Consider the following 13,923-nt stretch of genomic DNA (forward strand, 5'->3'; position numbering starts at 1 on the left):
CGTTTGCCACGGCAGCGGCGCCTAGCCATTGCTGCTGTGATCGCGCCGCTTCTTTGCCGCGCCGCAGGATTGTCGTGTGATCGGCACCTCCCCCCGAACCACGGGACGTTGGCAGGACGTGTGATCCACTGGCCGCGCGTTAGTTTGCTCCGGGACAAACAGCCATGATTCTCCCCCCCCGCGCGCGCGTGCGCATTTTCTGGCCCGTGTGTCCGGGACCACACACATATTCCCTATATTTTTTTAAAAAACAACCACACAGAACACAGAGAGAAGGATAATACTTCAGGATTCATCAACACCTTAATTCTGCATTCATTCAGTCTTCTACTGGGAACAGTACAGGAAAAAAGTTATCTTTGTCCTAGGGTTGTCAACCCCCAGGTGGCACCTGGAGATCTCCTGCTATTACAGCTGGTCTCCAGACAACCGAGATCAGTCCCACCAGAGAAAATGGCTGGTTGGATTCTATGGCATTATACCCTGCTGAAGATCCTCCCCTCCCCAAACCCTGCCTTCCCCAGGCTACACCCCCCCCCCAAATCTCCAGGTATTTCCCAACCCAGAGCTGGCAACCCGATGACCATATTCATGTTTCCAGTGATTCAAAGGAAGAAATCTTTGAATTATTGGGGGGTGGGATTAAGAGAAAATTCCCAGAGCCAGTTTTAGACAGAAAAACACTTTAGCTTACAATTTAACAAAGTGGTTGTGTGAGCAGGGGGTTGGACTAGATGGCCTGTACGGCCCCTTCCAACTCTGTGGTTCTAGGATTCCTCCCCCAACTGGTTTAGCAAGAAGTAACATAGGCAGGGGTCATTTCCTGCTGGAGCGCACGGATTGGAGCTCCGGCAGTAAAGAGCCCAGGGGACGGGCACGTGCAACAAGCCCCACCCCCTGCTCCCAGCAGCCCTCAATCAGAGCAAGAAGCAGCCAGGTAAGCTGCAGAGCCCCCCCCCCCGGCCCAAAACAGACCGGTGGCACCTTTAAGACAAAGTTTTATTCAGGTACAACTTCTGGTTGGGGAATTCCTACAGATTTGAGGGTGAAGCTAAGATTGGAGGGGAGCTAAAGCCACCAATTTTGGTAGGCCAGTGATCTGACTTGGCATGAGGCGGCTTCATGTGTTCATGTGTCCCCCTGGTTGGGATTGCCAGCCCCAGGGTGGGAAACTCCTGGAGATTTGGAGGTGGACCCTGGGGAGGATGCAGTGTAGGGAGGGGAGGGGTCTCAGCAGGGTATCGTGCCATGGAGCCCACCCTCCAACGTCATGATTTTTCCTCCAGAGGAATCGATCTCAGTCGTCCGGAGATCAGTTGTCATTCCAGGAGAGCTCCAGGCCCTGCCTGGAGGTTAGCAACCGTACTTGCTGGGTACATTCTTCAGTGATGTGGTGACTCAGATGCGTTCGTATCCTCTGTTGGACTTTCTGCTGTAAATCGCGCAGGTGGCGATGACGATGACCAGTAATCCTGCCAAACTGAGGCCGACCATCATGGGGATCATTCTCTTGTTTCTGTCCACGGCACACTCTTCCTCTGCAAATGAAACCAGATTAATAAGCATGAATGACGCAATGACAATCATGTGCTTCCCAGTTAGCCGACTGCAACTTCAGCATCACCCAAAATTGGGAAGTGCACTCTTTAGAGTAGACGTTCTAGCTAGTTTTAATTATAAGGACCGCCTCTTCCCGTCTGTTCCCCCAAGAGCAGTACGATCAGGGAGCCTCCATCTCCTGGAAGTTCCAGGTCCCCAAGAGATTAACTTTGCCCTTACTAGGGCCAGGGCATTTTCGGTGGCGGCTCCTACCTGGTGGAACAAGCTCAAAGAGGAGATCCGGGCCCTGCGGGACCTTGTGCAGTTCCGCAGGGCCTGCAAGACAGAGCTCTTCTGCCAGGCTTATGAGTAGGAGCCGCCGCCGCCACTACCCCACCACCACGGTAGTGTTTCATCGGCTGCCCCCATTAAAAGGGGGTAAGCATTGCTTGGCAGGAGTTTACAGATAGTGTTGTGGGAGACCGCGCTATCGAGATAGCTGGCCGCCAAAATTGGGGTGGTTGTTCCCATCTTGGAAGAATTGACATAGGAAGATTACAGCACCGTAAGGTAGCATAGATTTTATTGTGGCAGCCAAAGCAGCCATAGCTCAACAATGGAAAAATAGGAATGCCCCCAACTTGGACCAGTGGCTAGACAAAGTATGGGACTACTTTACACTAGAAAAATTCACAGTATATTCAAGTAAATCAGTTGAGAGGAACTTGCTTCTTGACCCACTTGACAAATGGTTTCCTTTTCTAGAAAAGGTAGAAGCAGAAAAGATTATAGACACGAAATGGGCTTTATTCACTATTGAGTCGAGGCTAAATTAATCTATATTATGAGTGCTAACTAATTTCAGTATTTGTTCCCCTGTATTTAAGTTTATTTGTGTGTATTTTGCTTCGGTATAGAATCTACCCTTTTAATGTAATTGTGTTTCTTGGACTAACTGATCTTTGCAGATGTATAAACTTAGAAAACCTCAATAAAATGTTCTTTTAAAAAATGTTGTTATTCTGTTACATGTTTTATTGTATTTTATATTTCGGCTTTGCCGCATGTGAGCCGCCCTGAGCCTTTGGGAGGGCGGGATACAAACCAAATAAATAAATAAAATAAATATATTCAGGCCACTGATGATCAAAGCGGGTTCTTTTGGGGTTTTTTTTTTTGCTTAATTCATCAATGTTATACGCACAGTTTATGAAACACTGTTATGCACTCAGCACTCTGTCTGACTTAGTAGACTAACCTTAATGGACTCAGCACCTCTGACATACACAGACATACAGATATGTTAAGTGCCACTGATGATTCTAATTACAGAAACAGAAATCAATTATGAACATATATTCAGATATTAACTTTGGTTCATTGCTTAAATGCATTCTGGGGAAAATACTAAATGCTGACAGGCAGTAACTGACGGCTTATGACCTTGCTTATTATGGCCAGCGGTAACTGCGCATGTCCCTGATGTCAGTTAGCTTGCGTTAGATGGAAACCATACTACACGATGTACCCATACCTGTTACATTAGATACTTTTTAGAACTTCATAGCCTGGGAAGAAGAAGGCCCATTGTTTAACTGAAGGAGGTCCAACCTACAGGTCTGGGCCTAATCAGAATGATGTGACGGATATATGACAAAGTTTGATGGAACCAATAATTATGTTTTATTTGCAAAGCGTCATATTGAGTATAAAACCCTATGTCTCCCATTGTAACCTTAGGGAGAGCTGTGGGTATTCAAGGATCCAAAACCTTGTTGTACCTGTGCTCATCTCCTTTATTAATAAAGTTTTAGTTTTGATTCTACTCTACAGGACTGTGCCGAGTGTTTTCTCAAATTGGGCTGGGGAAGCACAACCGGTGACAGAGTTTCTGTCTTACATTAATTTTTTAGCTTGCACCTGTTCCTTCTCTTAAATCAGAAATGCCAAGGAAAGACTCTGGGAACCTGGTCATGTGATTCTGCTTGCTGTTTCCCTTTTAAGGTTGCTGTCCATTTGCTGAAAACCAATGGGAGGGGTTTGGGGGGTGAAGACTGTAAAAAATTACATAGTGTGACATTCGATCAAGGTGGGTAGCCATGTTGGTCTGAAGCAGGGGTGGCCAAACTTGCTTAACGTAAGAGCCACACAGAATAAATGTCAGATGTCTGAGAGCCACAAGACATGAACAAATATCACAGGATTGCTTTTATTGGAAAATATGCATTTTTGCTTTTTATGAACATTAAGTGAGACTGTCAGAAATAAAAACAAAAGGGGTAAAAACAGATTGATAATGATATTTATTTATTGGCCCAATGATATTTATTTATTTGCTAATTATATTTACTTGTGTAGTTTGTCTAAGAGAGAGAGAAAGAGAGAGGTGGAAAGAGTAAAAGAGGTAGAAAGAAAGAATGAGAGAGAACGAGAGAGAAACAAAGACAGCAAATAGATGGTGAGGGAAGGAGGAAGGAAAGGAGAAAAAAAGGTGGAAAGAAAGCAAATGGATGAAGATGGGATAGCTGTGCTGCTAGGAGGTATGCTGTTGGTCTGGAATTAATAACTTTCTCCAGAACACCATCTTGCAATTAATGATTATGTAACATCTAGAGCACCAACACTTTAGTATTTTGTATTGTACTGTTTTATTCTGCTTTTATTTGTTTTAACTTTGGCACTTGTGCCTCTTTGTTAGCCGCCCTGAGCCTTCAGGGAAGGCGGGATATAAATCCAAAAATAAATAAATAAATACAAAAAATGAAGGAGGGAGGAAGGAAGGGGAAAAGAGAGAAAGGTGAAAAGAAAGCAAATAAATGGGGAAAAGGGAGGGAGGGAGGGAGGGAGGGAGAGGTGGAAAGAAAGCGACTTTAACTTTAAATGTGTTCTCCAAACACCCCCCCCCCAATGCCCCCAAGCTAGCTGGCTTGGCTTGGGGAAGGGATTTAAAGAGAAAAATGCCTTCCACAAGTAGGCCACCGGGGAGCTTTAAGAATGCATTTAAGGTTGCTTTTTTGACCTTGCCCCCCCCCCCCAAGCCTACCCAAGGAAGGGAACACTGGCTGGGGAAGGGAAGACTGATCGATGAGGCGTGCCTCCCCTTCGCTTCCCCAGCTGCCCTGCACAATATGTCTGAAAGTGCCACATGTGGCTCTCGAGCCACAGTTTGGCCACCCCTGGTCTGAAGCAACAGAACAAAGTTAGAGACATACAAAGTTTTATTCAAGGTGTGAGCTTTTGTGGGCATGCACACTTCATTAGACAATGAAATGGAATTACCTATCATAGTTGTATATATAGGAGTGGTTTGTTAAATTAGCATGCAAAATAATGAGGACACAAAATAATGAGGACACCCGCCAGAAGAGCCATTTTCTCCAGAGGAACTGATCTCTGTAGTCTGGCAATCTGTTGTAATTCCAAGAGATTGCCAGGACCCACCTGGAGGTTGGAACCCCCTACAGGTTCTTGCTGTTAGCAGAGACCGGGAAATCAGCCGGTCCCGCACGTGCCACGTTGCATTCTGTAACATTTGCTGCAACAACGAGACTACAGGAAGCATTAACTGAGCCTTCCAGTATCAGAGAGACCTCCAAGATACAGCTTTCTTTTTTAAAAATGAAATATGTATTAAATATTAAATTAAAAAAATATTTTTAAATATTTTAAATATTTAAATCGTTAGAACCTGTGATATGCCACGGTCTGGGAACTATATCCGATGGACAAAATTGCACACGGTATGGGCACGTTTAGAAACGCAGGAAGCCGTGTTAATAAATAAATGGCTCCCGTTTCTAGAGGCATCATTTCTACCTAATTCGACATCGAGATCCCAAATTCCACAGTATTTTCAGGAAACAGTTAATTATACGTAACCAGGGCTATTTTTGGGCAGGAACGCACAGGAACGGAGTTCCGGCTGGCTCCCAAGTTGGCCACGCCCAGCAGGAACTCATTAGCATAATAGGCCACACCCAACAGCAGAAACTCATTAGGACTGGCTACATTAGGGGTGTGTGGCCTAACATGCAAAGGAGTTCCTGCTACAAAAAAAGCCCTGGGTTTTGACCACAAACAAGGTAAACAGAATAAGAAGCAAAAGGTGAGTGTGGCTGGATGAGCACACTTCTGGCAACATGGGGTGTGGCCTAATATGCTAATGAGCTGCTCTGTCAGGGAGTGGCCTCATATGCTAATGAGTTTCTGCTGTTGGGTGTGGCCTATTATGCTATTGAGTTCCTGCTGTGCTTTTTCTACAAAAAATGCCCTGTACGTAACAATATATATACTTTCATGAACAGTCTGGAAGATCACTACGGTATAACACCAATCTATAATACTGTTATTGTATGTAACCTTTTGAATTTGAGTTGCTTAAGCCTGGTGATTTTTCTTACATAAGTCCGTTATGTATTTTTCATGATTTATATTGATTTTGTTGCTATGTCATACATTGAAATGGTTGTTTGTTATATGAGAATCCAAGATAACATCTAAGTACCTCCATGGTGATTACAAACGGGTAAGCCACGTTAGTCTGTCGTGGCCAAATAAAGCATAATGTCCAGCGACACCTTAAGGACCACCAACGTCTATCTTGATACGAGCTTCTGTGAGTCTCAGCTCACTTCCTCAGATATATGAAGACAGTTGCTGTGGATCATGAAAACGCACACTGATATAAAGGTTGCTAGTCCTTAAGGTTCCACTGGACATTTGCTCTCTAGAGGAGAAGACCAGCAAGAGGCAGGGAAAACAAGAGAAGTAGTCAATAAACCCCGGAGAGTAGAAAGCATAAATTACAGCTCCCCCTAGAGCTCAGATGGACTAAACACATCCTATCCGAAGATGCGTGCATGCATGCACACAAAAGCTTATAGCCAGAATTAAACTTTGTTGGTCTTAAAAGGTGCCACTGGACTCAGACTTTTTCACATCAGGCATCAGTGTTTTCATTGATCGTAGAGCCCGTACTGTATTGCCTCTCCGACACTTGCATCTTTCCTTACTATGGTTTTCATGAGATAAGGGAAAAGGGTTCCTGAAAATACAAAGAGCACCTTTCCCTTAGTAATCACAGCCACTGTCTGTGTCTCTCTCTACATCCAAGAAGCCCTTCTCCATAGCAAATTTGTATTTTTTAAAACTCTTGTTTATTTTCAAAAGGTATTCCTTTTTTTTAATCTCTGTGCTGCACCTGCTTCCAAGGGCGGGGGGGGGGGATGCATCTGTCAGATTACTTTTCGTAGGAAAGTCTTTAACACGGGTTCATTTACTTACCTTTCCCAAACTGGTTCCCAACAATATCAAAGGCTTGCAGTTGGGTATTGACAGCCAGCAGCTGAAAGTTGCTGTCCACGTCTACGGTTTGCTTGCTGAGGCATTTAAACGAGCTACCAATTGGAGTCGAGAAGAGCCGGACAGTTTCGATTCCATAGTAGAGTGAACCTGAAGCACACAGATAAACACCCAAGTGGCATTGTTGGAAGCAAAATCATATTTTGGCTGAAGAGTAACTGGCATTGCAGAAAGCTTGATCCAGGAACCCTCTGGGTCAGATGTCGATTCCTTGCCACCTGTAGCACCAGGGGTGTTGGCTAGAGGAGGCACTGAAGACAGGTCAAACCGGCAGATCGATAACATCACCAGCCAGAATCCTCCTGGTTTTTTAACACCAGGTCACCCCAGAAGTAACCTTCTTGCACTGAGGGCTGCCAGGCAGTGCTCAGCAACCAATGGGAGGGTTGTAGGATTACTAGGTCTTACCTGGACGCCAGTGTGGGGGTCCCGGTTCTTCTCCGGGATCTCTTCGGCGCGCGCACTACACATGTGCACCGCAATGACGTCACCGGGAGGCGACATCATTGTGCATGGCATGCTGCAGGGGGTGCTCTATCGTTTAAGGGAAAACTTTGGGTTGGGAAATACCTGGAGATTTGGGGGTGGGGGTGGAGCCAACTGAAGTACCTCCCAATTGAAGCCCTTCCCCTCCCCAAACCCTGCCCTCCTCACACTCCACCCCCCAAAATCTCCAGGTATTTCCCGATCCAGGGCTGCTGACCCTCCTTGCAAGTGAGTTCGTGGGGGAAGGGCAGGAGGTGGGAGGGGGAGGCAGTCGGCCCTGGGCCTTGGTCCCTGCCCCTCTTCACAGTAGACAGGTCTACATGTCCCTGTAAGAACCCAGTTACTGTGGAAATTCTTAACTTTCCCTGTGTTGTGCCCCCAAAGGATTTCACAACCCTATAGGGTTGCCAGACCCCCGGTCCGGCCAGGGGATCCCCCAATCTTTGGGGCGCCAATCCGCCACCGGCCAGCTGGCTGGCGGGGAAAGCCCCACCCCTGAACAGGATGTTTCGGTGCGACATCCCTGTCACAATGACATCACCTGGAAGTGATGTCATAGTGTTGCTGAAATTGGAGGGCGACACTCTAGGGGGTTTTTTGTGGCAAACTCTATGGTTCTGAGGGCAGAAAGCACCAGAAGATCCCAGCCAGCAGCCTGGAGCCCCCTGCCGGCAGACAGGTAAGACCTGAAAACCCTACAGCCCTACCCCTTTTCACGTTACAGTCCACACATACCATGAGGCCAGCAGCCCAACCCCCTCATGATAAGGTCATTTGAGAGGGGCAAGACATGGATTTGTATCTTCAGCACACACAAACAAAAACTCAGAAAAATCAAGGTTTTGTGAGGCAAAAACCATGTGTTGCCTCTCTCAGGCAGCATGGGGACTCCCAGGGGTCATTTCGTAGACAAAGAGGTGCAGGAGCTCATTAGCATAACTCATTAGCATCACTTATTTGCATATGCCACACCCCCTGACATCACCAGAAGTGTGTCAGAAGGCACCACCGGACCGTTTTGGATTGCTAGCTTTTTTTTGGGGGGGGGGGAACGTGCAGATCTCTCCTCGCAGAGGAGGGAGAGCTTGTACCTGAACAAAACTTGGTCTTAAAGGTGCCACTGGACTGTTTAGGACTGGGGGGCTGGGAGGCTCTGCAACTTACCTGGCTGCTTCTTGCTCTGACTGAGGGCTGCTGGGAGCAGGAGGTGGGGCTTGTTGCCTGTGCCCACCCCCTGGGCTCTTTACTGCCGGAGCTCTGCTCCTGTGCGCTCCTGCAGGAAATGACCCCTGGGGACTCCACATATGGGTGATGAGCAGCACGTGCTCTGGGTATGTCTGAAAAGGGCCACCAGGTCAAGGGGGCTTACGTTGCTCTGTGTAACCCAGCGCCCTGGCTCTTGCAGACACCTTTCTAGGCCTGTACAATGCTGTTGGAATACGCAAAGTCTATTAGTGTAGCCTTATGAAGAAGATCTGAAGATCACCCAAAAGGGGGACCGCTGAAGGACTGGTCGTTAGCATAGCCAGATTAGGGACTGCCCACAGTTCCAAATTATGCCCTTGCTGTCTCCTGATTGGCTCTTCTTGTTGTTCCTCCATCAGCGGTTAGGCTAGATGGTTACAGTTTTTTCTCCTCTATGTTCTGCAGGGCTCTTTTTGTAAAAAAAGCCCAGCAGGAACTCATTAGCATAATAGGCCACACCCAACAGCAGGAACTCATTAGTATATTGGGCTACACCCCTGACAGCACAGCTCATTACCACATTAGGCTGCACCCCCATGTTACCAGAAGTGTGCTCATCCAGCCACACCCACCTTTTGCTTCTTATTCTGTTTACCTTGTTTGTTGTCAAAACCCAGGGCCTTTTTTTGTAGCAGGAACTCCTTTGCATGTTAGGCCACACACCCCTAATGTAGCCAATCCTAATGAGTTTCTGCTGTTGGGTGTGGCCTATTATGCTAATGAGTTCCTGCTGGGCGTGGCCAACTCGGGAGCCAGCCGGAACTCCGTTCCTGTGCGTTCCCGCCCAAAAATAGCCCTGGTCTATGACAGTTTCCACTTCTTTAATAAAACCTACCGTTTTCTCTAAACAGTCAGTGCTCCGCTTCCCTTGCATATTTAAACTCTGCCAACAGTTGCAAGGATGAAGTGAAGGGTTGCCAAATGCACCAAGTGGAGTGGGATCACAACGGTACTTACCCTCAGAGGGTACCCTTAAAGTGGCTTCAATCACATAGATATAATAGACATCTGCGGTCTAAGGAGAGAGAAAAAGATGATACAATTATCTGCATTACTGCTGGGAACGAATACAACATAGCACGTGGTCACGGCCAACAGTATGTACAGACATTTAAGTCGAGACCAGCAGAAACTTTTTGATTAGGAGTTGCCAACTCCAGATTGTGAAATTCCTGGAGATTTGGGGGTGGAGCCTGGGGAGAGCAGGGTTTGGGGACAGGAGAGACTTCAGCGGGGTATAGTGCCACAGAGTCTACCCTCCAAGGCAGCCATTCTCTCCAGGGGAACTGATCTCTGCAGTCAGTTTGGTGTAGTGGTTAGGAGCATGGACTCTAAAATGGGAGAACCGGGTTTGATTCCCCACTTCCCCACCTGAAGCCAGCTGGTGTGACCTTGGGTCAATTACAAGTTCTCCCAGAGCTGTTCTCTCAAGAGCAGTCCTGGAAAGAGCTCTCTCAGCCCCACCTACCTCACAGAGTGGAGTATAATGCGATATCCATCCGTAGAGTTCACAGTGCTACAGAGTCCGCTCTCCAGGGGAGCTGATCTCTGTCATCTTGAGGACAGTTGCAGTTCCAGGAGATCTCCAGGCCCCACCTGTTGGTTGGCAACCCTGTGAGAGCCCAGTGGTGCTAAGACTTGGATCACGTGCCACAGCAGCAATGAGAGTAGATGGGAGCTGCAACCACTTAGATGAAACTTTGGGCTCCATACTTCTCTCTTGTAGCCCTTTTGGTGCATCTGGTTGGCCCCTGAGGAACAGGGTGCTGGACTAGATAAGAACATAAGAGAAGCCAGTGTTGGATGAGGCCAAAGGCCCATCCAGTCCAACACTCTGTGTCACACAGTGGCCAAAAATACCAGGTGCCATCAGGAGATCCAGCAGTGGGGCCAGGACATTAGAAGCCCTCCCACTGTTGCCCCTCCCCCCAAGCACCAAGAATACAGACCAAGAGTTCCTATCTATACCTTGTGGCTGATAGCCACTGATGGACCTCTACTCCGTATGCTTATCTACTGGCCTGATCCAGCAGGGTTCATCCTACACCGGATCCTGAGGTCTTACAAGCATATTCCTATTTTCATCTGGAAAATGTCGGAGGGTCTTTATATTCCATTTTTTTTGGCACTCACGATGCCATGTTTCTGCTCCCAGGTTTTACGTGCATTAAATGTAATAAAAAGAGTGTGTTAAATTGCATCCTAAATGTAATTTTTCCAAAAATCCAGGATCTGAGATGCTGAAAGGCAAACATCTAGAGAGGGAAAGTTGCCGAGCCAGTCCCTTTCTGCTCATATTTCAAAGCAAACCTACGAGACCTCATTTCGGAGGGCAGGGCTGGTCTGTACAGTGTTGCACCATGAGTCACGCTGTTCTCGGAGAATGGGGGGAAGGCGAGGCGGTTTTCGAAAGTTTCCTTTGGTGTCTTCCTCGAAGCTGTTCCAGGGGCTACTTGGGCACTTGTTTGCACAACGCGTCCTCAGGGTCCCACTTCAGCGAACAATAACGGTCTCTTCTGGTTAAAAGCAAACCCTTGAAGCCGAGTCTTTATTTGCAAGATGGAGTGTTTGCGCTGGTGCGGCTCCCACGGAACGAGAATCGAGAGGTGATTCCAGACAAAGGGGATGTTGTGAAATGCGTTCACATGCGCATTGGGAAATGACACACTTTCCCAGGGCCCCCTTGCCCTCAGAGCTCCACTTTGATTATTCAGGTATTACTGTTTCCGAGCAGAATGCAGTATCTATTGGCTTTGTATATTTTTTCCCCACCCTTCAACCAGGTACCTCAGGGTGGCATACCTGGGTCAATACTCCTCTGTTTGATCCTCATAACAGGAGAGAGAACTAGAGGAAACACTCTATGGGTGATTCTGCATTGGCTTTTCCCTCCGTTGTTTTGTGAAACCCACGTTGGAACAGAAATTCCCCTCTGCATTGCATGCTGCTCACTTCCTTTGATCACTGGATTTTAGGGTAGCCTCCACACTCCATGCCGCTTCCGCTTTCTTTGATCAGCAGGTTTTATGGAACCTTCTGCATAGATTTATGGTTGTTCAGGGGTGACTTTGCAGTCAGTAGGGGCGTTGCCCCAAGGTATTTGGATGTGGTTTTGAGCTGCACTTTTTCTTCCCAGTTGAGAAAATGTGGAGCAAATGCTAGATGCAGAATCGCCCTATGTATGTTCCACCGGCAGAGCTTTACCAGACTCTCTCAATTGCACAGGAGAGGCTTGCCTATCTATCTCTCCTGTGCAATTGAGAGAGTCTGATAAAGCAAGCTGTGATGTGGTGGCAGCAGCAGAAGTGGGAAAGGAAGCAGGAAACAGCCAGGGCCTTGCGGGCCAGATTGCAGGATTGCAGCCTTCTGAGGGCCTGATCCGGCCCACGGGCTGCATGTTTGACACCCCTGACTTAAATGGTATAAAACAGAATTTATCATGTCTTCAGAGCTTCTACAGAGAGCTCACGGCTAACATTGTGCCTTTCTGTCTGCATGTGTCAGAAGTTAAGAGGGATGGTAAAGGCACAGCTGGGGCAGGGATCGGAGGGCACAGGCTGTGTCTTGAGTTCACATGGCCCTAGCAAGCATGGAGGAGGCCAACCAAGATGATCAGGGGGTTGGAGCACCTTCCCTATGAGGAAAGGCTGAAGGGTCTGGGACTTCTCAGTTTAGAAAAGAGACGACTAAGGGAGGACATGACAGAGCTGGAGGTGGAGGTGGAGATGGGACGGAGAGAGTTGACACAGAGAATTTTTTTTCTCCCTCTCCCAAAATGCTAGAACTCGAGGGCGTCCAATGAAGCTGATGGGCAGTAGGTTCAGGACGGACAAAAGGAAATACTATTTTATAAAGAGAGTGATTAAAATGTGGAATTCGCTGCCAGAGGATAGAGTGATGGCCACAGGAATAAATAAATAGATTCATGGAGGATGAGTCTATCAATGGCTACTAGCCATGGTGGCTGAGGGAAACCTCCGCATTCAGAGGCATGAATCCTCTGAATCCCAGAGCCAGGAGGCAACATCAGTGGAAGGCCTCGGCCTCTATGCCCTGTTGTTGGCCCTCCAGAGGAACTGTTTGGCCACGGTGTGAGACAGGAGGCTGGACTAGAGGGACCACTGGTCTGATCCAGCAGGGCTCTTCTGATGTTCTTATGAAGGCCTCGGCCTCTGTGCCCTGTTGTTGGCCCTCCAGAGGAGCTGGTTGGCCACTGTGTGGGACAGGATGCTGGACTAGATGGACTGCTGGTCCAGTCCAGGAGGGCTCTTCTGATGTTCTTACGAAGGCCTCAGCCTCTCTGCCCTGTTGTTGGCCCTCCAGAGGAGCTGGTTGGCCACTGTGTGGGACAGGATGCTGGACTAGATGGACTGATCTTATGTTGTTAAGCATGGCCAGCTCTCCAATGAAGAGAGGTGAGGCAGTGGTATCATCTTGCAGGCTCTGGGTGGGCTGAAGCCTCCACTGCCTTGCTCACTAGGAGCAGGAGCAGCTAATTATACTTTCCTCCCCAACCTAGCAGTCCGAAAGCAAGAAATTGCAAGTAGATAAATAGGTACCCCTTCGGTGGGAAGGTAACAGTGTTCCGTGCGCCTTGGTGTTTAGTCATGCCGGCCACATGACCACGGAAGTGTCTTCGGACAGCGCTGGCTCTTCGGCTTTGAAACGGAGATGAGCACCGCAACCCTAGAGTCGGATTCGACTGGCTTTCGAGCAAGGGAACCTTTACCTTTACCTTTTACCTTGTTCCCTGGGTGGCTTTAAAGTTAGTCTGGCAAGCTGCACATGCCCAATAGAGCTGTCTAAACTCCCATGTCTCGCAAGAGTTCAGGAAGCCCTATTGTACGTACATGGCTTGCCCTGCTGTCTTTTTAGAAAGCCTGGGAAGGGGGAAGTGTGGTGAAATACCTCACAGGTCAGGATTAGTGCCAGAGCGCAGCCCCCCAAAGGATGATTCTCAGGCTTGCACTCTGTACAGGCTCAGAGTATATAAAGTGATCTTGCTGGCTGATGGGGAGAAAGAGGAGAGGTGGATGCATATGAGTCACTTCCCAAGCACGGAGCCATTCAGTCTCGTGGAAATGCAAATGGCCCTAGCCAGAGCGGCAAAATGGGCAGCCAGAGTCCCACCTAAGCCATAGTCACACCCAGGGGTCGTTTCGTAGAAAAAGAGCTAGGGGAACTCATTAGCATAACTCATTAGCATATGCCACACCCCCTGACATCAGGGGCCCGGCGGTGGACCTGCAAGGCCGGCGGGAGTGCAAGGAAGCCCCGCCAAGGCCCTCCCTG

The 13,923-nt window shown here is 48.0% G+C and overlaps 1 protein-coding gene across 1 annotated transcript in view; it reads right to left on the reverse strand.

The window, feature by feature from the left end:
* Window positions 1-1,372: 1,372 nt before the first annotated feature.
* LAMP3 (lysosomal associated membrane protein 3) overlaps window positions 1,373-13,923 on the reverse strand; it is an 81,231-nt gene continuing 68,680 nt past the window's right edge. Inside the window, exons 10-12 of the mRNA XM_015421897.1 lie at window positions 9,589-9,646; window positions 6,823-6,990; window positions 1,373-1,538 (exon numbers count right to left, since the gene is read on the reverse strand). Of these exons, the coding sequence (XP_015277383.1) occupies window positions 1,399-1,538; window positions 6,823-6,990; window positions 9,589-9,646 (366 nt within the window). The 3' untranslated portion in view covers window positions 1,373-1,398. The remainder of the gene's footprint in view (window positions 1,539-6,822; window positions 6,991-9,588; window positions 9,647-13,923) is intronic.

This window comes from Gekko japonicus, unplaced genomic scaffold (assembly GCF_001447785.1).
Source record: "Gekko japonicus isolate JY-2015 unplaced genomic scaffold, Gekko_japonicus_V1.1 scaffold842, whole genome shotgun sequence".
In the NCBI taxonomy this organism is placed as follows: Eukaryota; Metazoa; Chordata; class Lepidosauria; order Squamata; family Gekkonidae; genus Gekko; species Gekko japonicus.